This window comes from Dasypus novemcinctus, chromosome 21 (assembly GCF_030445035.2).
Source record: "Dasypus novemcinctus isolate mDasNov1 chromosome 21, mDasNov1.1.hap2, whole genome shotgun sequence".
NCBI classification, from domain to species: domain Eukaryota; kingdom Metazoa; phylum Chordata; class Mammalia; order Cingulata; family Dasypodidae; genus Dasypus; species Dasypus novemcinctus.
Window position 1 is genome coordinate 73,169,754 of NC_080693.1, and position 27,983 is coordinate 73,197,736.

The 27,983-nt window shown below is 45.8% G+C and overlaps 1 protein-coding gene across 1 annotated transcript; it reads right to left on the bottom strand.

The window, feature by feature from the left end:
- Positions 1-26: 26 nt before the first annotated feature.
- Positions 27-27,983, bottom strand: LOC101428729 (uncharacterized). The gene is made up of 5 exons (XM_058283250.2): positions 27,775-27,983; positions 18,328-18,521; positions 6,636-6,766; positions 2,416-2,562; positions 27-284 (listed from the first exon to the last, which is right to left on the bottom strand). Exons 1-5 carry the CDS (start codon positions 27,840-27,842, stop codon positions 54-56), a joined length of 771 nt encoding a protein of 256 aa, XP_058139233.1. The 5' UTR covers positions 27,843-27,983; the 3' UTR covers positions 27-53.

Below are 27,983 nucleotides of genomic sequence, written 5' to 3' on the forward strand. Positions count from 1 at the left end.
CAAAGCCTTGGGCCAAGGGTCCAGAATATAGTTTGAGAACTTTTTTAAAAAATTTATTTCATGTCATTAGATTTGGTTGCTCTAACTATTGGGGGAAATAAAGGCGTTTTAATGTGGCTCACTGGCTTCTCTTTCTCACGGCTGTTGTCATCCTTTCCCAGATCAAACCCTGAGGAAGACAAGGATAAATCCTGGAGAGTACCGTTGGTATTGTGTGAAGCACTGATCCTTTGCATCTGAGGACTTGTGGGCAGATCTTGGGGAAATACCGTTCTTCGCATCTCCTGGGAGGCAGAGAATAATGACAATGAGCATGGGGGTTAAAAAATCCCGGCTCTGTCACCAGCTAACTTGGTAAATAATCTTGGGCAAGGTACTCAACATGTCTCAGCTTTCATTTCCTTCTCTATAAAATGGTAATAAAGATAATTGGGTGGAGATCATGAGGATTCAACATTTGTGAAGTCTTTGGCACTATAACCCACTCAATATGTGAGAGATTTTGCTCCCAGTGCATGGGGGAGCTGCTCTTTCCAGGTGGCTCTGTGAGTTGAGAGGGCATCTGTTTAGAGTTTTTGTTCTCCAGCAAGAACTTGGTGGTTGTTTTTAGCTGAAGCAGCTCAAACTTGGATAACTTTAATTTCCTTCTGGGTCTGTAGATTCATGGAGTAGTTCTGCTCAGTTATGTTCTATCAGACTTGTGTTTGTAGCATGGTTTTCCCACCTGGCTCAGTTTCCTGAGCAGATTGGAAGCCTTGGGGGTTGGAGTTGGGTTTTCCATCCCTGGGTTCTCTCCAGGGCCTAGGCCTGGACTGTGCACCCACACTGGCTTAGGGAATGTTGGCCAGCGACGGATACATGGGCAGCAGCTCCCCATGATGTGAGGGAAGTTCCAATGAGCAGTGTTTTCAACTGTGGCTACATAGCGGAATCATCTGTAGATGGGGTGACCCACCTTCTTGGTTTGCCCAGGACTGAGGGGTTCTTGGGACATGAGACTATCGGTTTTACAACAGGGACTGAGGGGTTTCCCAGGGTATGGGAATTTCAGTGCTAGAAGCAGGAAAGTCCTGGGCAAATTGGGATGAGTTTGTCACCCTACCTGTGAAGATTTAACAAATGCTGATGCGAGTCCTACCCCCAGAGCTTCTGATGTATTGGTCTGGGCTTAGCCTGGGGATTTAGTAATTTGCCAAGCTACCAAGTTGTTATGATTAAATTGTATTCCTCAAAAAGATATGTTAAAAATTTAAAAAAGAGTAAAAAAGACGAGAGAGAGAGAGAGAGAGAGATGCTGAAGTCCTAATCCCCAAAATTTCAGAATGTGAGTTTATTTGCAAATAGGGTCCTTACAGGTAGAATTAGGCAAGTTCTAATGAGGGCTTCCTGGAGTTGGATGGGTCCCTAGCCAACATGACTGGTGTCCTTATAAGAAGGGAAAATTTGGGCACAGGCAGAGGGGAGAAGGCCACAGATTGCCAGCAAGACACTGCCAGAAGCCAGGAGAGCGGAATGGAAGAGATTCTTCCCTATAGACTCAGAGAGTGCGTGGCCCTGCTGACACCTGGATTTTCACACCTAGATTTCAAGCCTCAGAACTGTGAGGCAATAAATTTAAGCAACCTCCTAAGTTCACCCTAGGATGCCTATGCACATTTATGATTTTCTAATGTGCCATGAAGAAAATGAGGTTGGGAAGCACTGGCTGGATTATGTTGCATAAAGGTGGGTAAGAGTGAACTTGTTTTAAAAAAGGAAATTCCAAGGCTCTAACCAGACCTTCTGAATTGAAATTGCTACAAGCCTGGGTATCTGCATTTTAATCCAGCATCCCAGGTGATTCATCTACTCTCTTGAATTTTTAGAACCACAGAAATGTTATAGCAAGACAAAGTCACAGAGACATAATAGCAACAGTTTCAAGGAAATGAATTTTGGGATTGTCCCACCCTTTGCTTGAATTGACTTGGTTGCAGAAGGTAGCAGGTGAGGTAGAGGAATGGAAAGTGGAACCATCTTATCTTACCAAAAATTTCCTCCTCCATGCCTTGAATGACCTTGTTCCTGAACACCGAAGTTGCAACCATGTGCCTTTATATCTTCCCCTAAACCACAGGCCACCTACCTACAGGGGAGATAGATTTAGTCCCTTATGCTTGATGGGGTTTGGTTTCCAATTCTTTACTTCCTTCTATCACATGAACTTGCAATGAACAAGGAGGGTATTTCTCTGCAAACTGTTGAGTGAGAAAAATGGATGCCAGCAATTGTAAACCATTGAGTTTTAGGGTGTTTTTTGTGCAGTGTTTTTGTGGCTTGAACTAATACATCCCTCAGAGAGGAGAAAGAATTGGGACTTGTCACTGATCCCACCCAAAGACTCTAAAACCCCTTGCAAAAGATGAGCTTGCTCACCATTGTGGCAAGGGCCTGGAAAGGGGAGAAGATCTGCCCAAACTGATAGCACTTGTGCGCATCGATGTCTCCAAAGCGGCTGCGGCGCTCCTTCCGGCCAGCCAGCCTCTTCTCCAGCTTCGTGTCCATTAAGTGCCAGAAAGGACCCTGCTGGGACAGAAGGGACACCTGCACTGAGAAGCTCAGACAGCATGCTGTTGCCAAGTACCACAGCCTCAAACAGAGGTAAGGTCAACTCATGAAGCCAGGGTGTCCTGCTTCATGCTTCTCATTTATTAGCTGGACTGTGTTTGCTCTTCTTTATTTTCCTTGGAAGGCAGATAAAAGGGCCATTCTTCTGTTTGTTGCTGGGTGCCTGTCACAGTAGAATGAGAATCAGGGCCCTGAGATCTGGCTGTGACTGTGGCCCTCACTATGGTACTAGACTCATGACCATCCTCTCTACTAGATTACTAATTAAGGTCTTTTTCCAGCCTTGATGTGATGTGATGTATGTGACAATGGCATGTCAAGACTACAATGGGTTTTAGGCCATCCTCAGAAGCAGGAGGCAGGATCTATTACAGACTCAGGAGCTCAGGAGCTCAGGAGAAAAGTGACCCTATTTGCGTTCCACCAGGACAGACTCCCACATAGGGTGTCCTTGCAAGGACTTTTCCAGCCTGAGAGCTCCTCTTAACAGCAGCCTCTCTGCCCATGCACAGGCTTATGGGGCTCTGTTTGGAAACAGCACTTGCTGGTTGCCCACAGCTTCGGCAGCTCCCCCAGGCCCTGCCCAGCAACTCCTGCTTTGACCTGCATTTTCCGCTGTTTTTCCCAGTTCCTGACCATCTTGCCCCCCTCTAGCACCTTTGGATGGACAACACAGTCCCAAATTCTGCCTTTCCATTGTTTCTTCACAGAATCTGGTGCTTCCTCCTGCTCTGCCCAAGCATGGCTGGTGGGAGAGTGATACCCAGCTTAGATACTTGACCTTGGGGCCCAGCCCAGGCACACTGTGCTCCCCCTTTTTTGGGGAGGAGGTTCAGCAAATACTGTCTCCATCCATATCCTGGTTCTTTTACAACATATGGAGGTGGGGGTATGGTTGACAACACAGTGGTTGGATCCCAGCAGCTGATGACCGAGTGTGCCTTCCTTTGGGGCCCTAACATCTGGGAGGGTGGGGGTGTGCTGAGGAGTGGGCAGCTGGAAACACCGCAGGAACCTCAATCCAATTAGGGATGAGGTCATTTCCTGCCTGATTGGTTTCCGCTCACCCAGCCAGCCTCCCACACAGCAGGAAATGAAGACGTGTGTTTTTAAAATTTCTTTTCAGCATTGACCTTAAGGATATCATCTGGGAACTGAGATAGCTCTGGGGGCAGGTGGGAGATGGAGAAGATGATAAAAGTCAGAGACCACTAGGGATTTCAGAGATTAAGCACTCCACTTCCCAGATGAAGAAGCTGAGAAACAGCCATGTGGGGGGACTCTCCCTATTGTCAGGCTTAAACGCACATAAGTAATTCAGGGATGGTGACTCTGTTCCCAGGAAGACAATTTCCAGAGTATAGCTTGAAAGAGCCATGGCTTGATGCCAGTGGATCTCAGACTGGGCCAGCCCATCCAGTTTCTCTGGACTGGGAGCTGTATCTGCAGTGAAAGGTGAGAGTGGCCTCAGTCTTGGCCTCCTCCAGCTCTGCTCTTTTCCCTGTTGCTTTTCTTTCAAAGAGTCGTCATCATCATCATCATTGCCATCAAATTTTTAACAATGGAGCTGAATTTTGCAGGGCCCTCTTTTTCTGCCTGGACCACCCACCCTCCTCCATGGCTCTTCTGCTCTCCCCTGCCTCACTCCTATTTATCTTTTGAGATCATGGTTTTGGCTTTCAGTCAAGTGTCAGCCCACTGGAGATCTCTATGGCCCTACCAATCAGAGTGAACTCTTCCTTCTCTGGGCTTCCATATGACATACCAAAGGATCTGTGTCCCCACTCCACTTGATTGACTACTAATGTAGCAATTTAATATTATTTATGAATTCCAAAAAGAAATATAGATTATGTTTGTAAACTGATGGGTTCCCCTGGCATGATAACCCTTTGATTGTATTAGAGTCAGCCGAGACATCTGATTAAATTATATTAAGATTAGGGCTCTGATCCAACCACATCATTAGAGTGCTACTCAGCATTGAGTTCTAGCCCCCTTTGGGATAAAACAGACATACTCACATGGAAGTAAACACACAGAGAAGAAGAACACAAAGGAAGAGAGACAGTTCATTAGACATGGCAGAGTAAAGTCGACAGCTCGTAGGTCTGAGAGGGGTGGGCCTGCACCTCGTAGATTAGGGAAGGCCAGGTTACCAACTCATTGCTCTGAGATGGTTGGGCCTGTAGGTCACAGATTAGGGAGAATGTTGCTGTCACCTCACTGTGGTAAGGAGGTTGAGACTCTACCCCAAAGATCAGGTAAAGTATGGCCATCACCCCAACACTTTTGGAGGGTGAGGTCTGGAGCTAGATCACCACCAAGATGCTTAATGAGGATGAAACCAAAAAAAATGGCTGTTGGGTAAACCTATGGAAAGGGTGGGTCCCCATGAGGCCCCAAGGAGAGGAAACCATCACCTTAAGAATGACTCTCAGACTTTGAAATCTAATGGCAAAATGCCCTGCAAGTTTTCAGAAACTGTTCTAGACCTGTGACATATTTCCCTCCCAATTTTTCCTTATGGTAATGCAAGTCTTTATCCTTTGTCTGTCCCTTTTTCATATTGAAAGCAGACAAATTGTTTTAAGTTTCAGAGGTCTATAGCCAGAAGGGACTTTGTTCCAAGACAAACCATTTCTTTAAACTGATTGTGATATGATTTTGTACTTAACATTGTTATTGATTTAAGGTTTTTAAAAAAATATTGTAATGTCTTTTTGGAATTCAGAGGGTGGAGTATAGCAGTTGATATTATTTATGAATTCCAAAAAGAAATAGAAATAATGTTTGTAAACCGGTGGGTTTTTCTGGTGTGATAACCCTTTGATTGTATTAGAGTTGGCTGAGACATCTGATTAAATTATGTTTGGATTAGGGCTCTGATCCAACCACATCATTAGAGTGCGACTCAGTGTTGAATTCCAGCCCCTGTGGGGTTAAAACGGACACTCACATGGAAGTAAACACACTGAGAAGAAGAACACAAAGGAAGGGAGACAGCTCATTAGACTTGGCAGAGGCTCCGGGAAGAGAGATGAGTCTGATAGTCTACAGCTGACCTTGTGAAGAGAACTGAGCAAGTGAGCCTGGAAAGAAATGAGCCCCGGGGAGAGTGACGAGCCTTATACTAGCCTACAGCTGAGATTGGAGGATGATGGCCCACAGAGCCTTAGGAGGAAGAAGGAAGGCTGAACCCTCTCAGACATTGCCTGCCATCTTGCTCCAACACATGGCCAACAACTTTGGGTGAGAAAGTACCTCTTATGGTACCTTGAGTTGGATTCTTTAGGGCCTTGTGACTCTAAACTTCTACCCCAAATAAATATCCTTTATAAAAGCCAACAGATTTCTGGTATTTAGCATCAGCACCCCTTTGACTTACTAATATAACTAGCGTCTATTTATGTAAGCATGCCCTAATAGATCACAAGGTCCTTGACAACAGGGCCTGTGTTATATCCATCTACATGGATGGCATGTCATGTACAAATGGACAACAGAAGTTTATCGCATGAGGGAGGATGTCACTGCATTTCAAGACAGTAGGGAGAAAGGGTTATATTAACACCAAATTTATCAAGAACCTTTATCCTACAAAGCAACACGAACCTGCTAACCACAGGGTAAGGTATTAGGGAGTAAAGACACAACATCTTATATAGTGGAAATGTAGCAGGAATTCAGGGCAGGGAGGAGGAACAGAGGTGCCTTGGGGCTGGAGAAGACTGTTCTGAAGTTCAGAAAACTGTCAGATTCAAAGGATTTCCTCTTCTTTCTTTTTAGGTATTCCTGATGAGGTTAACAGTGCATAATGACACGTTGGGGCTTCACTTCTATCCCCACACGTTTCTTACTTGCTGGCGGGAGGTGGGGATGGGGTGGTGGGGAGAGAAACCACTGACTCCTGCTCTTTTGGTCTCTTGGAGCATCAACACCTCATCAGCTCTCCTCTCTATGGAGCACATTCTCACTGCCCAGTCTGCAAAGGATAAGGGGAAAGAAGGGATCCTTGAAAGACTTACGTCACGGATTCGGAAGCTCTTTGCTATTCGAGGAGATAGTTCCCAGCTTCGTCCCCCAGCTTTGGTGGCGCTCATACTCGAGGATACTAATGGCGGATAAACAGTTCCCGGAGGGATTGGCAGCTTCCAATCTGTGCCAAGGAAGCAGGAGAGAGAAAGTCTACACTGTAGGATCCCATGCATGGACCTCACTTCTTCCCCAGCTAGACCAGCTTTGGGTTTTTTTTGTGGCCGAGTCCACAGCTTAAGAAAGAAGAGGCATGTGCAACTGAGAAGGAAGGACACACTCAACCCAGCGCCAAGGATGAAAGCACTTGTAAGGAGATAAATGGGATCCGTGTGGTGTTTGGATTAACTTTTCTGGCCATGATGAGGATGTCATAACAGTGGCCAATTCTCTTGGCCAGGTGTGTTATTGATTGGCAGGTTGTTCTGCTAATGCCACGTGTGTTGAATTGCTCCTCCTCCTGGGGTTTAACTGAGTAGAGAAGCTCTTAGGGGCTCCAAAATATGGTCATTGCTTTCGGTCATCAAAGAATCAATTGTGTGTGCCCTTCCTTTGTGCAAGGCTGTCCTTTTACCTTAGCGTAGGAGGTGGCAAACTTTCTGTAGAGGGACAGATGGTAAATATTTTACAATCTCTTTTGCAGCTCAGCGTAGTAGTTGCAGGGCAGGAGTAGCCAGGGACAATATGCGAATGGGTGGGTGTGGCTGTGTTCCAACAAAACTGTATTTGTGAACACTGGAACTTGACTTTCACATAATTTGTACATGTCACAAAATAGCATCCTTTTTTTCACTTCTTTTCAATCACTTAAAAATGGAAATGCTATTCTTAGCTCGCAAGCCAGAAACAAATTGGTTGCAGGCTGAATTTGGCCCATGAGCTGTATTTTGCTGATCCCTGCCTCAACAGATGCATTGATATACCCCCTGTTTCAAGGAGACAAGTGCTGGTTTCCACACCTGGACCCTGACCAAAGAAGCAAGTTCGGGAATGGATGTAGCTCAAGTGGTTGAGTGCATGGTTCCCATGTACGAGGCCCCAGGTTCGATCCCTGGTACCTCCTAAAAACAAACAAACAAACAAACAAACAAACAAACAAAAAACCAACTCTCGCTGGGGAGAGAATGTAGCACAGTGGTTGAGCACTTGCTTCCCATGTATGAGGTCCTGGGTTCAATCTCTGGTACCTCCTTAAAAAAAAAGCAGGCTCAGGCTTTCCTGCCCAATTAATTCAATGATAAAATCCAGGGCTCTTAAATATATGTCCCAGAGACTTAAATATGTGCCTGTTAAGCCCTAAATCTCAGCAAAGTTGCAACACCTACTCTCCAGTTCATTGGACTCACCCAGAACAACTAAGAAGAGGAGGAACAGAGAGTGCCTCTAACTGTAAACGTGACAGTCCCATCCATCTGCCCCATGGGATCTAAGCCCCCTCTCAATTAGAAACAGAGCGGACATCACCATCCCCAAATCCTCAAGATGAATGAACCACGGACTAAAGTAGACTTATTATTCTATTATAGACTTACTATTATTATTCTAGCAATGGAAGAACTTGTATCATCAATATAAAGGCAGTGGCCACCAGAGTTTCTGAGGGAAGGGAGAGGGAAGAAGAGATGTAACATGGGGCATTTTCAGGATATTGAAATTGTTCTGCATGACATTGCAATGACAGATACAGGCCATTATATATTTCGTCAAAACATACAAAATTGTGCAGGGCAAAGTGTAAACTATAATGTGAACTATAGTCTGTGGTAAGCAGCAATGCTTCAATATGTGCTCATCGATTGTAACAAACATACCACACTAATGAAAGATGTTGTTAATGTTGGAAAGTGTGGGAAGGGAAGGGGGTAGGGTGCTTAGGAATCCCATATATATATATATTTTTTTAAAGATTTATTTATTTATTTATTCCTCTCTTCCTCCCCCCCCCCATCCCGGTTGTCTGTTCTCTGTGTCTATTTGCTGCGTCTTCTTTGTCTGCTTTTTGTTGTCAGTGGCACAGGAATCTATGTTTCTTTTGGTTGTGTCATCTTGCTGCATCAGCTCTCCGTGTGGGTGGTGCCATTCCTGGGCAGGCTGCACTTTCTTTTGCCCTGGGCAGCTCTTCTTATGGGGCGCACTCCTTACGCGTGGGGCTCTGCTACGTGGGGGACACCCCTGTGTGGCAGGGCACTTCTTGTGCGCATCAGCACTGTGCATGCGCCAGCTCCACACGGGTCAAGGAGGCCCGGGGTTTGAACCATGGACCTCCCATGTGGTAGGCGGACGCCCTAACCACTGGGCCAAGTCTGCCGCCTCCCATGTATTTTTGATGTAACATTTAAGTAATCTAAAGCTGCTTTTAAAACAATTTTTAAAAAATCCAGTGTTCTAAGAAACTCTTAAAGTTATCCAGTCCATATTTTCGACTTTAGGTATGACTACATTTAAACTAACTTAGAGATATAAGGTTTCCTTCTATTTCAGAAAAACAAAACAAAACAAACAAACAAAAACCAAACCAAACAGAAAACTACGCCCAGAGAAAATGTTCTCATCACCTTGTCCCTTAATTACACATTCTCTCCCTGGCCAGCTCTCAGAGGTGCGAGGCAATCCTGCTCATGTAGTGTAACTTCCTAATGTAGCTGGACAAAATTGTTCTCCTTCATGTGTGCCCTGAGGGGTTAGCAATGGCGAGTCTTGGTCTCTAGCTTTCCTCTGACCCCCTCCTCTCTGCGCCAGCCATGGCCCGAGGTCTTGCGCATTTCCTTCCCTCCAGATGGAAGGCGCTCACGTTGGGGAGAGCTAAGGTGGGAGACCTGGGTGGGGTTTGCTGACGTGGTTCCTGAATTCTTCTGGCAGCCAGGGCTGGAGCAGCGCTCTCCTAACAGAACTTAAAAATAGAGAATAGAGTAAGCTTGGCAAAGCAGTTTCCCCAGGATGCCAGAGTAGGTACAAAAAATATCTCAAAATGAGTCTTTCTGGGGACTGCCAAAACACTTGATTTTTGAGGCCGTGGTAGGGCAATGATACTTTAAAAATTTTCTTGGTGGGCAGGAGGGGTGCTGGCACAGCTGGGCACAAGGTCTTGTACCCAGTAGACAATAAATGTTAGGAAACAAATGGATGAGGGCGAGGGTTTGGAGGAGTGCTTCGTCTAAACAGGCTCTGGTCTCCGTCCAGCTGAACTGGCCCCAGATTGTAGCTAAGGTCTTCGTAGAAGCGAGCGGTGTTCTGGGGAAAAGTCCTCTTTAGACCTCAGGCACACCGAATCCAGTCTCAGTTTACACCCCCTCAGATGGCTGCTGCCGGCCTGGCGTTGCCCTAAAAGAGGAACGCAGCTTCCTTGGGCTTCGTCAGGCCTCCTCGGTCAGTGTCTGCTCTCTGCTGCATTTGGTCAGTCCTGCTGGAGCAGGGAAGCTTCCGCAGGTGGAAAATGGGGCCCCTGCCCAGCCCAGGAAGCAGTGTCGTTGGGAAGTCTGCCCCTTTGTGGAGGGGAAGGAACTCTGGGGGTGGGGGGCTGAGAAGGGCGGGGGAAGGGGAGGCTGGGCTCCACATTGCTGTGGTCCTTGTGAGACAAGCAGGGCTTTTCTAGCAGTTTTTAGATTCCCATCTTTGGCAATAAATTTTGTTTGGGGGGGGGGGGAGAGAAGAAGGGGAGTTGGAAGGAGGCTGCTCTCTGGAAGTAATGAAACCCTGGAGAGAGACACATTAATATTAATAGAAAATAGAATATTTTTACACGATTCCTTATAGCCTAGAAAACGAACTCCGTGCCCTCGACGCTGAAACCAAGCACTTCTCCGCGAAAACGGGCCTCTGTGCATCCTGGCATTCGACTCTGTGTCCTTAAGGCAGAGCGTGGGTCTTACTGATCTTCGAAGGCCTGGCACCCAGCAGGAAGCCTGGCACCCAGTAGGTGCTTCGCACGTGCAGGGGACAGAGTAAACACTAGACGCACAAGGAGAGAACACGCTGCCCGCCAGCAGCTCTCTGGCTCTTGGGCAGCTGAGGCTTCTCTCAGGGCTGCTCCAGCCGCGCTGGGCCCCGCAGCAGGCCGCGTCCGCGGAGGGCAGCGGCGCCGCACCTGGGATGGGGGCTTGGAAAGACGCGGGCGGTGCTGCACTGCAGTCCTTTGCTGAGGGTGTGTGGAAGGGTGCTTTCATCGCTGCGCGCGTGTCTTCAGCGGATCAGGTCTTCAGCGGGTTCTCTTTAAACGGAAGTTAGCTTTCCCACCACCCCTGGCGGTGCGTTGGAACCTCCCGAGGGTCTTTTGAAATCTCGAGGCACAGGGGCACCCCAGGCCAGGGACATCTCGGTGTTGGGGTGGGTCCCTGGACAAGCCTCTCAGTGATTCAAGTGGGCGTGGGTGAGCTTGAGGACCAGTGGGCTACAGCACCAAATAAAGGCTCCTTTGATGGTAGTTTAGCAGGCAGACCGGAGGCTTTTAGGGCTGAAATGATAATCCTGAGGAATACAGTATTTGATTGGAGTTAGCACTTGTTACTTTTGACAGTGGCTCCCACCAGCCAAAAAAAACCTCGTGAGTCTTTATATCAAAAAGTCATTTAGTTGGATAAAAGTCTTATTGTTTTTTTGCCAAATTTCGAACTGAGGAGAAAAATTGTAGTGCTAGAGAAAACAGCTACGATTTCTTCTAGCGCAAGGTTTGCATTATTATTTTCTGAATTCTCCAGCTTCTAACACAGGATCTGCCATGTTCAAAAGTGCTAAAATAATTATAGCGCCTGCCATTTGCTGGGTACTGACTATGTTCTATCCACTATCTTGTTTAGTCTTCAGAACAACCGTATGAGACAGGTCCTATTAGTGTCTTCATTTTGTAGGGTGTGGTAGGTAGAATTCTAAACAGGCCACCAAGATTTCTGGGCCCCTGTTGTGCATGCCCTACATAACCCCTTCCCTTTTCAGGGTGGGTGAGACCTGTGAATATGATGGGATGTCACTTTCATGGTTATGTTATATTGTGGAAAAGATGAAGGGCTACTGCAGATGTGCTTACGGTCCTAGTCAGCTGCCTTTTAATTAAAAGGGACATTATCTTGGGTGGGCCTGACTTAATCAGGAGAGCCCTTTAAAAGTGGACCAAGAGGCCAGAGACTCAAGGGCTGCCTGTTGGTCTTGAAGACACCTGAGTCCTACGAGCTGCAAGGAAATGATTTCTGCAACTATACTGAGCCTCAGGTAAGACTCTGACCGGAAGACCCAGCTGAATTGTGTCCTGACTCCTGACCTCAGAAACAGTGCGGTGATAACCAGGTGGTGTTCTCAGCCACTCTGCTTGTGGTATTTGTTATTCTTGTGGTCCCTAATGTATGTGAAAACATAGTGATACAGAGAGGTTAGAGGCCTTGGCCGAGGACCCATGTTGCAAGCTGGTGGAGCAGATCTTTCTGTCTCCATGTTATTACTGTTAGCTTATAAAATGAGGCTCGTCTTGGTTGGCAGTACACCATAAACTGGGACAAAACCAAGATAGACTCCAAAGGCTGCTGCTTGTTAAAAGGAAGTGGAATTAGCAGCTGAAGTGGCCATACATCCTGCACATGGTTTCTACACTTAGAGTTGGGGATCAGGGCTGGGGGAGAGGTACCTTTTCAGAGCCACTCTCCAAGCTGTCCCCCAGAGTTCACAGATACGAAGCTGTGCACAAGAGCAGGGCTGAGGAAGGCTCTTTAAATCAGTCCCAGAGGCACAAAGCCCAATTTACAGAACACCAAGGAAAACTTGAGAAAGTAAGAGATGTTGGCTCCCATCTGCTTTGTCTCTGCTTAGAGGCCGCCAGCCTGCTTTTCTGATCAGATCCAGAATTTAGACCAGCTTAATTCTTATAGTTCCTCCTCTTCAGGGATAAAGCTAAGCTTTACCTCCAGCAGAATCATACATTTTAATCGAGATTTTCCATTTAAAAAAAAGAGAGGGAGGGAAAGTTTGCCTGGAAGCTTGGTAACCTGGGAGCAGTGCCGCCGGGCTCGCCTCTGCGGGACTGGAGATGCTGGGAGGCCAAGACCAGCTTTTGTGGGGTGATGTGTGTGTTCCAGTGGCTAAATCTAAATGTGTCCTCAGAGAGCTGGTCACTACCCTTAGACCACCTGAAATCCTATTCCTATGCACGGGCCAGGGATGCCCCCTACAAGAGTAGATCAGGAGCATTTGTTTATTTTTTATTTATTCCCCCCACCCCCATTGTTTGCTCTTTTTGTCCATTCGCTGTGTGTTTTTCTGCATGCATCCACTTGCATTATCTGGCGGCACCGGGAAACTGCGTCACTTTATTGTTGTGCCGTCTTGCTGTGTCAGCTCTCTGTGTGTGCAGAGCCACTCCGGGGTGGGCTGTGCTATTTTTTACACAGGGTGGTGGCTCTTCTTGAGGGGTGCACTCCCTGTGTGTAGGGCTCCCCTATATGGCAGGGCACTCCTTGCACGCCACAGCATTGCGCATGGACCAGCTCACCACACGGGTCAGGAGGCCCTGGGGATCGAACCCTGGACCCCCCATATGGTAGACAGATGCTGTATCAGTTGAGCCACGTTGGCGTCCCATGATCAAGGGCATTTGTAAGCCAAGAAGTGCTATGTGGGCGCTATAGCTGCCACTCAGGCAGACTTGGAGTCAGGAGTCACCTGAATCCTGCTCCACTAGTTAGCAGCTGTGTGACCTTGGGCAAATCACTTAACTTATTTGAGCTTTAGTTTCCTCATCTATAAAACAGGGATAATAATGCTTGGGCAGCCCTGCTACCCATTTTCCATTCTTCTCTTCTTCCTCAGTAGGAGGATCCTGACTGATGAAGCAATGTGCCCCAGCTAAAAACATTTCATTATTTTGTAGCTGGGATGGCCCTGTGACATAATCATGGCCAGTTAGAAATGAAAATCTATTGGTAAGTTATTGCTTTCTTATACTCGGCTGGAATGTACCTTTTTCTTTTCCTCCCTTCACCCTACTCTCCTCTTCTGCCTGGAATGTGGATGTGGTACCCAGAGGAGAGCAGCCACCTTGTGAACACGAGGATAAGGTGGAGCAGAAAGCTGTGAAAGGTTTGAGTCTCCTACGGCATCACGGAGTCTCTTATAGACTTGCATACCTTCTTCTGGACTTACCGTCATATGGGGGAAATAAACTCCTCTCTATTGTTGGTGTTTTCTCTTTTCATCCCCTAGGCCAAATGAATCTGTCTGATAGAAAAATCCTCTTCATAAGGTGCAGCCCCCCAAGTATTTGAGAATACTTGATAAACTTTCAAGTGTTAAAATGTGTAAGGAATAATTCAGTATCTTTACTGTAATTTAAGGACCCCTTTCTGGAGTCGTCATCAGTGTGTGTGGCGGGAGGGACAGGGATGGCCTCTACTCATGGGAAGTGCTGATGGTGATGTCGCGTAGGGAATGGACTGGCCTAAGCAGAGTTCAACCAGGGCAGCAAATCATTTACCAGGCCTGGGGCATCTAATTTTCTCTGAGGCAGAGAAGACCTAGAAGATGCTTTCTATCTCCCGAGCATCCCTTGCCTGAGGGGCTGCTTAAGATCTGGAAAACCGACCAGGGTTTGGGGTGACCTGAGCAGCCACATCCAGCGTGTGTGCCAGTGAGGCCTGATCTGGGTTGAGCCCCCCACTCCCCTCCTCCCCAAAAAGACACATGTTCTTAATCTGCATTCCTGCGTGTGTAAAACCAATATAAGTAGAACCTCTTGAAGATGTTATTTTTAGTTAAAGTGTGGCCCAGCTGAATAAGGGAGGATCTTAATTAGATTCCTGGAGGCCTTTAAAAGCAGAGGAAAGCTTAGGCATAGTGAGAAAAAAGCCACGAGAAAGGAGAGAGCACTCACTGGGTGACAGAGAAGCCAGAGGACCTGAGGACTGCCAGCCAGCCAGGACGCCACCCCCAGGAGGAAGCAAGCCTTGCACCCTCCGAAACCACCTGGGAGCCCATAAATTCCCATTGTTTAAGCCAACCCATTGTGTAGGATTTGTTGTAGTAGCTGGGAAACTAAGACAACCTGCATCAAGAGCCAGGATTTGGAACAAGAGGGGGACAGACCCACTTTTCTTTCCTTGATCCAAATACCACTGCTTTCAGCTCAAGAGCCCAGTCCAGAAGGCTCCTGAAGAGCTGGAGCTCATTCAGGGAGAGTGACAAGGAGTCTGCAGAGAATCAGAATAACCCTGTGATTTGGGAGCATGCCTAGCTGAGGTAGGAGTAATTATCTGGGAGAGGAGCAGACCCAGTGGAGGGACATGGCAGTCATTTTCAAATAGCCAAAGGGCTGCCGTGTAGGAGAGAGCACAAACTCATCTGGAGCAGTTCTAAGGGATGGAACTCAACCAATGGTGGCTGCTTCAGGGAGTTGGATTGGGATTCAGGCCAGTATAGACAATGCCAGCAGCCGAAACTGCCAAAGCCAGAGCGGCTCGTCTCAGGAGACAGGCCCAGGGCCGCTGGTCTTTAAGCACTTCCTGGACTCACACTTGCTGGCCTGCTGAGTAAGGGATTTCAGCCTGCACTCACGTATTGGTTTCTTCATTCAGTTACTTAATTGGTGAACTAAACAGTTATTTAGCACCTGCTATCCGTCAGGTTCTTAGTGATCAGACTATAAACTTTACGATCTCGTCTAATCTTGTGACTCTTTGATGCTTTGAATAGGATGTACTCCAGTTTGCACAAGAGAATACCAAGGCACGGCTGTCTGGGAAGAGCTGCATGAAGACAGCATGTAAGTGGCCCGCCCTTCATTCTCTCTGTGCCTTTGCTGTATCTACTCTCCTTTCAATCATCTGCTCCTTTCTGGGAAAAAAAACCAAAACACAAAACCTAAGTCATATTCTACTAATCCATCTGGCCTTGGTGAGCATGTTTGGACAGGGTGTGCAGTTACCCAAAATTGGTCTGGAAGATGTGTTTTCTTGTCTCTGAATGAATTGGGGCAAGCTCTGTCTTTGATCTGTAATCTTCCAAATCTCCCCAGATACCCTCAAGCAGAGGAGGGTGATGTACAAGGGCCGCAGTTCAGATTTCCTACAACACATGGCTATGGGGTGCAGCTGTGGATTTTCACCAAATGCAGGCACCTCCACTATTCTCTGCACTTAGATTCCAAAAATGGCTGTGGAAACCACACATTTCCAGGCAAGCCCATTTCTTTTTAAAATATTTCTGAATCTCTCTCTCTCAGAAACACACACACACATACACACACACACTCCACTGCAAATCCTGCGTCTATAGACATTTCCTGCCACCATCTCTTGCTTGGCAGAACCTCCAGGGGTTGATGAGTGCGCGGTCAGGTGATGCAAGCCAACCTCACTTTTGCAGCTGGGCATTCCCCATGTGAGCAACGCCTTCCAGCTCAGGCCTCTTTTTCTTCATAATGTGTCGGGCTTGCAAGATGTAGAAAGAGCAAATTGGCAGCTGTGTAGGACTGTCTGATGCTAGTAAAAGCATCTGTTGGAAAACTTGCTTTGTAATTTCCTAAGCCTTTCACGGTCAGAAGTGGGTAGAAACCCCCAAATGGGAGAAAATCCTATTCGCTTTCAAGTGGGAGGAAAATAAGAAACAGACAGACTCACAACAGCGCAATCTAGATTCTGCAGATTCCCAGGGTAAATGTTTCCAAAGCTCTACTTTGTTGGGGAGCCAGCCCTGACCTTCTCCTGAGATGATTTATTTGGCTCATACTGGACAGTAAGTGGGTGGGAATGGTGTTCAAATTTGCCCTTTCCCAAGCTTTGTTCTGCAAGGCTGGAGAGTAATTGGAGACCGGCATGAGGCCACTTAATGCATTCTCTGTGTTAGTATCTTTGATCATCTGTATCAGTTTCATTCACTGATGTATTTTTCACCACACAGAACAGTGCCTGACACACAGCTGGTACTCAATGAATGTTTGTTGAATGAAAGAATGAATTCATTTTCGTGTCCTATGCACTTTCTAAAGTTCCTATCGCTTATTTAACTATAACTGGTTGCTGCCTGAAACCCAGGTAAAAAAGCAGATGGGACTCTGCTCTCTCAACAAAACCTGACAGTATATAAATTAGGGAGGTTGGAAGAGAAGGCAGAATCAATATGGAGGGTTGGCTGGGGGAGGGCAGGGGTATCTTGGAAGGCTCATGTGTGGACCCCCTGAAAGCATCTGGACCGAGAGAGAGGAGCAGGCCTGGAGTTTCTGCCTCATGCCTTTTGAAGTTTACATCTTATCCTCAGTTCTGCAATGAAGATTTTTGCACTGGCTTTGCTTCAAGGATGAGGCTTTTGTCCTAAGATACAGAATTTCTCCTTCCACATTTGCTATATCTCTTCCCACCTCTTTCCTACCCCTAGATTCTTTTTTAATTACTAGTTTCCCTCCTGAGAAGTAAGAGACAGACCTTGCAAAAGACCCATTTTCTGAGCTCTCTCTCTTTCTTTTCAGGTTCTCATCTTCACAGCTTTCATTGGCCTGAATGTGACTAAAATCACATTAGGGAATCAAAACAGTGATTTTCAAAATGTGAGTAGCATCTGCATAACTAAAAACCCTTTCTGATTCCATGTGAATAGGCCTTTAGAAATAATTGGAGAATTTATGTATCCTCTTCTGGCAACTGCAGTTTGTCACACCCATCAGCACTTGGAGTAAGTGATAGCTTTATGTTAATGATCAGGAAGGTTTGATCTCCTAGTTAGTAAATGAGGCTTAAAGATAACTTTTCACCTTAAATATATCTCCTTGCTTTCCTCCCTCTATTAGTGAGGCACACTTAGCAGCAACGTCAGGTAGATTGATTTATAAAAGGTTTTCTTTCCTTAGCTAGAGAAAGAAATGGAAACCCAAGGGTGAATTCTATCTATGCTTTCCCTCAGCTCTTTTAGCGGAGGCAGTATATGCTCTTCCATATGTCTAACTCAAGACTGATAAGTTAGAGATTTGAGAGTCTCAGATAAGGATAAATAATTCCTCTGGGAAAGGGACAACAAGAGAGGGAAAAGGAGAAAGAATTTACAAAAGGAGAAAGGAGGAGAGAAAGGAGGAGAAGCAGTATGTTTCTATACCCAGCTCAATTGCCATTCCATGGCTGCCATGCCCAACTCTGAGAACATTTACTGTTGGCACTAAGTGGTTTGTTCCTCATATTTAAAGATATATCTTGTTGGCTAATGTGTGCTCCCTGCTTTAATAGGATCTGCCTGGGGCTCAGGTTTGGGCTTAATTGGTTTTTGAGACTGGGTGCAACATGGAAGTACTCACCTTTGCATACACAAAGGTTATCAGGCAAGGAATTATGCGTCCTCTGCCAGAACCAAGCTATCCATCAGAGACAGTCTACCTTTCCTCCAAAAATCAGATTCACTTACTAAAAGGATGAGGCTACCTCCCTGGGACCCGTCGCATAATATGTGCCTATTGAGCTAATTGGCATGTATGGCCTTTGGCTTTGTTGGGAGCAGTCCTCTTTGGCCCAACCCTGGATAATAACTAAATAAGAAAATTAGGGCTTTTGAGCTGGAAGTTCTGCAGATCTACTAGCTACAGCCTTGATGTTTTTCTGTATTGGTCCTGTCCTATGGCATCAGCTCTTCCCCTGCCCCTGAGGAGGCAACTCCAGGTCCCCGCTTCATCAAACCTAAGCAGGATGCCTGGCATATGCACAGGGATTTGGTCTGTAGCCCTAGGCTTACCCTTGGAGTCTTTCCGTGGTTCTGCTTTGCTGAGGGGAGGGCCTTCCTCAAGAGACTTGTCCTCTCCCGTCTCCTTTGTTTTGTCCTCAGTGCTCTGGGCACCTTTTGCCTTCTGCAGCACCTGACTCAGAGTAAGTTGCTGATCTTCAGGCAGATTCTCTTGCTTCTTCTTCTCCTTTCTCTCACAGGGAACTCTAAATGTAAAAAGTCCACCATCAGGTGTGAGGTTCTAAGAGATTCAACAGTGCCCCAAATGAGTGGCCCAACATATGGTCATGAGAGGAAGGGGTTGAACTGGGACCCCCAACTTCACAAAAAATTGTTTAACCTGGAAATAAAATAAATTGGTCTTGTCAGCTTATTCTGGCTCATGGGAGTGATGAGAGAATGATGGAAATACTCTCCTGAGAGGTAGAACAACTGGGGAATAAGTAATCCACATTAATGCTTCCAGTGGTGGCACCAAAGGAATGAAGAAACATATATATTTAAAAAACATGTATTTGAATTCCTAAGGTTGTTTATTTTGACTCACTGTTGTTTTTGCTGGAGAAGAGTAAGAAGTCAGAAAGTTCCTCACTTTTTTTTTTTTTTTTAAAGATTTATTTATTTATTTAATTTCCCCCCCTCCCCTGGTTGTCTGTTCTTGGTGTCTATTTGCTGCGTCTTGTTTCTTTGTCCGCTTCTGTTGTCGTCAGCGGCACGGGAAGTGTGGGCGGCGCCATTCCTCGGCAGGCTGCTCTTTCTTTTCACGCTGGGCGGCTCTCCTCACGGGCGCACTCCTTGCGCGTGGGGCTCCCCTACGCGGGGGACACCCCTGCGTGGCACGGCACTCCTTGCGCGCATCAGCGCTGCGCATGGGCCAGCTCCACACGGGTCAAGGAGGCCCGGGGTTTGAACCGCGGACCTCCCATATGGTAGACGGACGCCCTAACCACTGGGCCAAAGTCCGTTTCCCAGAAAGTTCCTCACTTTGACTAACACATGGCACACACAGTCACACTGAGCCCAAATTTCAGAAGCTTAGGCGGAAATGACCCAGTGGTCCATCATCTCTGAAAAGAGTGTCATCAAGGGTAGAGAGAAAGAAGGCATCCCCACATTTCAGCTTACAAGAAATGAAGGCGAGACTAATCTACCACTGGAAATACCTATGACCTCAAAACTGAAAAATGCGGAAGCCTCAATGCCCTACTCCACCTTTCTCCTCCTGTCTTCCCCAGTTTGGGTCCTCCACAGCTCCTTGGCCCATTGCACTGCCCATTCTCTTAGTGCTGCCCACAGCACTGTGTGGTGATTGCTCTTTCTCTCCCTCTAAACTGCCAGGCTGCTTGAGGGCCAAATACAATCCTGGCACAGAGTGAGTGCATAATAAACTTTAGTTTATCTATCTATCTATCTATCTATCTATCTATCTATCTATCTATCTATCTATCTATCTATCATCTATGTGTCTATGTATCTATCTATGTATCTGTCTATCTATCTATCTACCTAAAATCTACCTAAAGTAGAAATAAAACAATTCTTACATGGATTAAAGAGGAGGTTGTCCTTGGGAAACATCTATGAACTAGTATTTCAACTTTGTGGTGGTGGGGTTAACATGCTGCATGTCAAATTATGTATTCTGATCTTTTGTTCCCATTTAACATTTTATCAATTATTATTATTTTTTTTAGGAATGTTGACAGTTCTTCAATGACTCTTGAACACCCAAGTCATTTCATAGTTGATGTCCATGGCAAGACCTACAAGGTCTTTTGTGATCTGACCCCTGCTCCCTGCTCTATCCTCTTTTCTACTTCTCCCCATAGTGCTGTCCCACCAGAGAAAACCCTTCCAGGGTCCTGGGAGTGCCATGGTCTCTCAGGTTTCTGGGACTTGGCTGGCGTTTCTCCCTCTGCCTGGAGTACGTTTCCCTCTTTTCCTCCCCTGCACTCCCACCCTCCAGGAAAACTCCTACTGGCTTTCGGGTGTGACCCATGCCACTCCCATCCCAGGCTCTGGTCCCCTGCACTTGGTGTCTCCACTTCAGCAATGACTGGCTAGTTTTTACGTCTATCTCTATTCCTAGATTAGATGGGCCATGAGTTCATGGATGTGTCTACATTGTTCATCAGTGTATTCCCAGCACGTAGCCTCACATCTGGCAAGAGGTGAATGCTCAACCTCTTGGTTGGATAGAGGGATAGATGACAAAGAATCAGATGAAGGCAAAGGGAAAAAAGACAGTAGATATAAATATTAACTCTGTGGGAGGGAGAGTTGGGCAGGGGGAGTGGCATTTTTAACCAGCCCCAGATCCCACAAGTGATGGCCAGAGTCAGTCAGGAGCAGAAAGTCAAGGGCTGCTTCTCCGCCCAGGAAGGCTGCAGTTGATCGAGTGCTCTGCCATAATAATGGCTTGGAAAGCAGGACATGACTTTGCTTCGGCATTTTGTGGTTAGCCCATCTGTTGAAACCCTTAAGTGGTAACATCTCTAGTGGGTTTAAATATTTTTTTTCTGAAAGCCAAAGAAATTTAATCTGAATTCCAGGATCTTGGAGGTGATAATTAGAATATAATAGTTAAGGATTTAGAAACAATGGAGTGCCTGTCAGTGGCCTTAGGCATCAGTCATTGAACCTTCCTCAACCATACTGGACAGAAGAATCCTGAAATTTTCTTTATGTCATCCAAACAAAAGGATGCATCATTTTTCTTCTATGAGTTTAAGCTTGGCTTCTGAAGTGGTGGTTTCTGAGGCCTCTTTTCCCTTCCGGTGGCTCTTTCCTCTCCAAAGACCCAGTTCATATGCTGCATGATTAGCTGGGCAGTTTTCAGGAAATTCTTAAGCTTAGACAAACATCTGTTCTGTGTCCAAACACTGGATTCCTCCAGCTTTTCTAACAGCTTATGACATTTGAACTGACAACCCGAAGGCATTTTTTGGTGCATCAAGGAAATCTACACTCTACGAGTGTGTTCTTTTGCATTTCTCTAGTGCCCACTTTGGGATTCTGGTTTATAAAATTGTAGTTAAGCACTGCCATCTTCTAAACCAAGGCAGATATGCAAATGTGCATGAACCCACAGGGTTCAATTAAGCCATGCCTTTTTAAAAGGGACTAGTGCCAGCAAGTGACTTCTAGGGAGCTTAGAATGTCCTCAACAGGAGTGATTTCTGGGCCTTGAAAATTATATTCAGAAAATCTTGAAGAGCAGAAAAAAAATTTTCAAGGGTCCCACATCAAGTAACCAGTGGGGAGCTGACCAGATTTCCATCTGTTTCCAATTAAACGTGTTTATTATGTTAGCATCTTATTCCCCAGCTCAGCATAATCAGTCAGAAAATATCTTCTGTGATCTTAACTGAGGGCATATTTTTATGTTTATCTGGCTGTTTGCTTTCACATAAAGGCAGCAATATTTAGTTCTTTACTTTGACTCTGATGTGTGATTTGTTGCAGCTATAGGGTGGAGCTATAGGGCGGGCGCTATTCAATTATTCAACACTCATTTTCTCATCCCCCATGATGTCTCAGACGCAATGCTGTGTAGGTAGGGTATAGTGGGAACAAGGCAGCCAGAAAAGACATATGGAAGCAAAGTACTTGTAAACCTGGATGGGGAAGCAGATGTGGCTCAACTGATAGAGCGTCCGCCTACCATATAGGAGGTCCAGGGTTTGACCTCAGGTCCTCCTGGCCCATGTGGTGAGCTGGCCCATGTGCGGTGCTGCTGTGCACAAGGAGTGCCATGCCACGCAGGGGTGTCCCCTGCGTAGGGGTGCCCCATGTGTGAGGAGTGTGCCCCTCAAGGAGAGCCGCCCTGCATGAAAAGTGCAGCCAGTCCAGGAGTGGCACCAGACACATGGAGAGCTGATGCAGCAAGATGACGCAAAAAAAAGAGACACAGATTTCCATGCTGCCTGATGAGAATGCAAGTGGACACAGAAGAACACACAGCGAATGGACACGAGAGCAGACAACAGGGGGACGGAAGGGGAAGGGGAGAGAAATAAATAAAAATAAATCTTAAACAAAACAAAACAAAACATGGATGGTCAGACTGGGTAAAAGAATTCAGAGCTGACACCTAAAGGGTAAGAAAAAGCCATTCAGATAGAAACTGGGAATGTGTGTTCCAGGCAGAGGAAACAGCAATTGCCAAGGCTTTTTTTTTTTAAAGATTTATTTATTTATTTATTTCTCTCCCCTTCCCCCCCACCCCGGTTGTCTGTTCTCTGTGTCTATTTGTTGCGTGTTCCTTGTCCACTTCTGTTGTTGTCAGCGGCATAGGAATCTGTGTTTCTTTTTGTTGCGTATTCTTGTTGTGTCAGCTCTCCATGTGTGCGGCACCATTCCTGGGCAGACTGCACTTTCTTTCGCGCTGGGTGGCTTTCCTTACAGGGCGCACTCTTTGCGCGTCGGGCTCCCCTACATGGGGGACACCCCTGCATGGCAGGGCACTCCTTGCACGCATCAGCTCTGTGCGTGGGCCAGCTCCACACGGGTCAAGGAGGCCTGGGATTTGAACTGCGGACCTCTCATGTGGTAGATGGACGCCCTAGCCACTTGGCCAAGTCCGCCGCCAATTGCCAAGGCTTTGAGAGAGTCAAGGGCTTAGAACATTTGAGAAAGAGAACAAACCAGTATGTTTCAAATGGACAGAGGAGGACAGTTGGTGACATGAGACAGGAAAGGGTCTGGTGGGAAATGTTGAGGGTTTTCTATTTTATTCTGAATGCAGTGGAAAGCTGGGGGCAGGGAATGTTTGGATTTCCATTTTATGAAGATTGTATGACTCATTTGTGAAGAATGGATGGGGGAGAGGGACAGTGAAGCAGGAGGGCTGGATAGGAGCTGTCACTTTAGTCCAGGGGAGAGAGAGCAGCCTCTCGGCCCTTGCAATAGGATGGGACCCAAAGCCTGGGCTTCAGAGATACTTTGGAGGTAGGATTGACAGGTGGGTCAGGAAAGCCGACTCTAGGCAGCTGCTACCGTTTTGACCTGTGACACTGGGTGGCTGGTAGTGCCATTTGCAGAGGGGGTATCTTAGGGGAGAAACTGTGTGAGGGGGAAGTGGAGAATGGAAATCAGGTTTGAACTTATCAATTGGGGAGACTCGTCCTACACCATGACAAAAAGAAGTCTCTTGCCAAGAAGTCTCTTGAAAGACAAACCTTATAATATTTTGTTATCATTCAGAAATAATGATAGAAACATTTGAGGTAGAGCTTGGGACAAGTAAAGTTTGGGGAATTAGAGATGATTCAAGGATGGGCAATAAATTTAGTGAATGATACCATAGAGAAACACATCTTCATGGATAATCTGCTCTGCAAATTCCTTGTCTGATCGGAACTTCATTCCTGTATTGGAATAAAAGTGCTGGATGAGATATGGGTGCAGGGAGTCTGAGAGCCTCTTGTGCTGAGAAGCAAGACTGAAACATCTCAAGAGAAAGAAGAGACCTATGAGCCAGAGGGAGAAGGAAATGCTTGGGGTTTGGAAGGCATGCCTAGAGGATGTTACAATCTACTCATTTTATACTGCCCTGCTCACTTAAAAAAAAAAAAAAGTCTTGAAAATGCTATATTTTCTCTTTAATACAGTATGAAAATAAAAAAAGAAAGAATGAGGGCACCCTTCTTAGTATTTTTTCAGATGAATCTCTTTGCCTTTCTATTTTTTCCAGCAGATTCTGTTTGCTTTCCCACTGGCCCACCCACTTCCAAGTACACATCACTGCACTCTTGACTTTGCTTATCTCTTTTCCTGTTTGGTGTTCTAAGGGTGTCCATAGGGCTTTTAGGAAGCATAATATTTGAATGGTTCGTGAGTAGCCTTAAAAGCAAAAGGTTTTCTTTCAAGGTTATCACTGGTACCAACCTGGAAGAATAGCTTTCTCCAGTGGTTTTCCTATTTGTGGGCCTAGAATCTTAGCATTGTACAGGTCCTCAACTAGTCGTAGAAAAAGCATTAAGTTTTGGAGTCACAGAGGACTGGGCTCAATCCTTAGTTCTGTCGTTTTCCATTTTGTGACTTTTGGCTTTGAACCCAATATTTTCATCTATAAAATGTGGATAGCATATTGTGGGACTGTTGTGAAGATTAAATTACAAAACCCATGTACAGTTCTTAGGATGATAATTCATTATGATACCCACAAACAGTCCATCATATTTATATTTAACTTGCAAACATAGTGGTGTCTGATTTATAATCCTGTGAGTACTGTTGACAGGCATTGCAGACACGGATGCAGGACTGTGGTTAGTGAAAGGTGCAAGCCAGAGGCTCCTGGTGTATTTAGTTTAACTCATTCATTTAAAAAAATTAATGAAAAATTTTAATTGAGGAATTAGATCTTAAAAATGGGGCGCATTCATATGCCATGTGGACTTCTCTTGAAAGACCAGATGTGGCAACACTGCGTCCCTGTTCCAGACGGCAGCCATCAGCTATGGCTGGGGAGTAGTTGTTGCTTTAAGTGCCCTTTTCACTTCTCCACTGCCCTGTCGCAGCTCCCTGCCTGCCTTAGAGAGCCCGGCCTTAGATCTTTGAAGGCCTATTGACTAACTTTTATGAACTTGGACAAATTTTTTAACCTTTTTCATCTCAGTTTCCTCATCTATAAAATGAAGATGATAATGATAATGGCTACCTCTGAAAGTCCTTTTGAGGATTAAAAGCATTAGGAAATGTTTTCCACAGTGCTTGGCAAACAGAAAGCACTTAAGGTTAACGATTACTACTATCATTAGAAAGTTTTAAAGTGTGGCATCTCTACTGATTTTTTTTTTAATTAGAGAAGTTTGAGTTTACAAAACAATCATGCATAATGTGCAAAATTCCCATATATCACCTGTCCACCAACACCTTACATTGTTATGGAACACTTGTTACAGATTATGAAAGAGCATCATCAGCCTATTTCCACTAACTACGGCCCATAGTGTATACTTGGTATATTTTTTCCATACATTCCCTGTTATTAACGCTGTGTATTAGTATTATACATTTGTTATAGTTCATAAGAGAACACTCTTATAATTGTACTGTTAACCACAGTCCATCTTCCACCACATGCTTTACCATGTTATACTGTCCTATGCCTTGTACATTGTATCCAAGGTGTTCACTCAGTGGCTCTCAGTTTCATCACAAAGTTGTGCAGACATCACCCCAGTAAATGTTCAAGCATTTTCCTTAGTCCAAAAGAAAAAAATCCCATACCCCTATTATTGACCCTTAGCATTGATATAGTGCCTTCTTTGACATTGATTCAAGAGTGTTACAATATTGCTGTTAACTATAGTCCATAAGTTACATTAATTGTATTTCTCCCATGCATCACTATATTCTTAACACCTTGTAATAGTGATGTACATTTGTTCTAGTTCATAGAAGAACATTCTCATATTTGTACAATTAACCTCTCCACTGATATTTGAAATGCATCCTAGATGGACCCTGACAGAAATTAAACTGTGGGTAAGGCAGACGTTTGTTACAGAATATATGTTTGAAAAATATTAGTGAGTTTTTTTTTTCCAACTTTCTTGTACTTGATCACACCTACTCGGCCTCCTCCATTTCAAGGAAGAGCTTTTTTAATGGATATCTTTGGTCTGCCCACATCTACTCTCGACTTTTCCCCATTCAGGGGCTGATTTGTAAGGAGTATAGCAATGGATTCCATGGCTTCTGGCTTCCAGTTATGTGTGACCAGTGAGGACCTCCGACAGCAAATTAGAAGAAGGGAGGGAAACGATGTATTGTATTGACCCCTATGGCTGCTGCCTCCCTACCTGAAGGTTACTGTTTCCCTCCTTCTCCTCACATGCTCTCCCCCGGCAGAATATGGGCCTATGGGTGGTGGTGTACATACTGTGACTGGTCCCAGGGCCCTGTGGTCTGCCTTGCAGTTCCCTGACACCACCCTTCCTTGGTAATAGTCCCTTATCCCTTCTGTTAAACCCACTTCAATTTATTTTAATTTGGGTGAGACATTGACTGATAGAACTTCCACTGTTGTGAAGATTAGGATGGTTGAAGTGGAGGGCAAAGAATGAGGAGTTAATTTTAAGGTCCTCATCTCAAGATTGAATCCCCAGCAACAAGGTCTTAGAAATCAGGTTTTGTGGAGAGAGAAAAAGATTTTCTAAATTCCTAGGGGTTTCCTTTGACATTTAAAGAGCCAAGCTAGATCAAGTAGGACCGATGTCAGAGTGTAGAGCAGACAGAAGAAGTGGCTTATGGGAAATTCCAGCAAACAGGAAGAGGAAATAGAAAGCATTGCCCCAGGCAGAGGAAGGGTGGTTCTGGGAGGATAAACCTATGGTTTGTTATCAAACCTTGGTCACTGGAACCTAACCAGGCTTAAGCAAAATTGGCATAGGGGATAATAAGGCATTAGATACCCTCACAAACATCCCAAATGGTCTGGGAAGAGCCAGCGCATCCTGGCTGGTCCCCAGCCTCCTCACTGGGTCTTCTACCATGCTATGGTGTGGAGCAGCCGGGGCAGAGGGAGATATTGGGGTAGATGGCCTGAGATGGCTCCAGGTCCCTCATGAGTTCCTGTCTGCACTGGAGAGGGGACAACAAGGTGCTGAGAGCAACTGTGTCCTGGCAAAGGCTGGTGGTCAAGGCAAGGAAACAAGAAGCCATGAAGTACAGGGACCTGGTGTCTTCAGGGACCATAGGTGCCTCAAACTTCAGCAGCAGATGCCAGTGGGACACCCACATAGGACAGTGAGACCAGCCACATGTAAGTAAACACCAACCCAGAACATTTAGGGAGGAGACCAGTCTGCAGCTGAGGGCGGTAAGGATTCCTCAGCTGCCCCATGCCCCCAGATGCCACCTTGGGAAGGAGCAGTGGGAGTAGTGACCAATTGAGGGAGGGAAGAAACGGCCTTTGCGTTGACTGGGTATTTATCTAAAGGAGGCTGAGACCCACACAAAATGATCCAAACAGAAACAGACTGAGCTACCTTTAATTGGCAATTTTAATTTTTCTCTGCCATCAGCAGGAATGGAGGCTCCAGTATAAGAAGAGAATAGAGTGATAAACAGCAAAGCATTTCATTCCTTTCTCTATGTCTGAGTGTTCTGTATAAACTTTGACCCCTTCTCTCTGACTCCCTCATAAGACCCACCCTTCATAATGGATCTTTACCTTTGAGCCACTGAGTCATATTAAGGATGGTTGATGCATTTTATGTCGTACAATCACTACTTTTACTTGTTAAAATAATGTTTAATATTACATTAAAAGAAATTGATACAGAAAGAAAAATATCCCTATCTCCTCCACTCTAATGCAATGACACCCATTTTTGTGTGGTTGTTAAAACACTGGCTGACAGACTGGCCAACCTGCTGATTGTCCTCTCTGCCTCAGAGCTTCTCCCTGGTGACATAGAGGAAGAGAGACATAGACGAGCTGGTTACCTGGCATTGTCGTATGCTGTCAGGCTTTTGCTCATGTGGGCGGCATTCCACTTTGTGAAATGGGGCATTCTCTGGATGGTGACCAGACTCAGTCGTGTTGAGAGGAGTTCACTCTTTATTTCCTACTCCTTAGCCTTTACCCTTATACCAAACCCCAGGATTCATGGGGATTCTTCTCCACCCTTTTCCAGGCATCCTAGACGCTGGTT

What these genes read in the sequence shown, in the direction of transcription:
- LOC101428729 (XM_058283250.2), bottom strand. Translation starts at nt 27,842, where the DNA reads ATGCCCCATTTCACAAAGTGGAATGCCGCCCACATGAGCAAAAGCCTG. An exon ending in ACAGCATACGACAATGCCAG is followed by an intron (nt 18,522 to 27,774) that starts GTAACCAGCTCG and finishes TTTTACATTTAG; the next exon opens with AGTTCCCTGTGAGAGAAAGG. An exon ending in AGAGCTTCCGAATCCGTGAC is followed by an intron (nt 2,563 to 6,635) that starts GTAAGTCTTTCA and finishes CTGTCCCAGCAG; the next exon opens with GGTCCTTTCTGGCACTTAAT.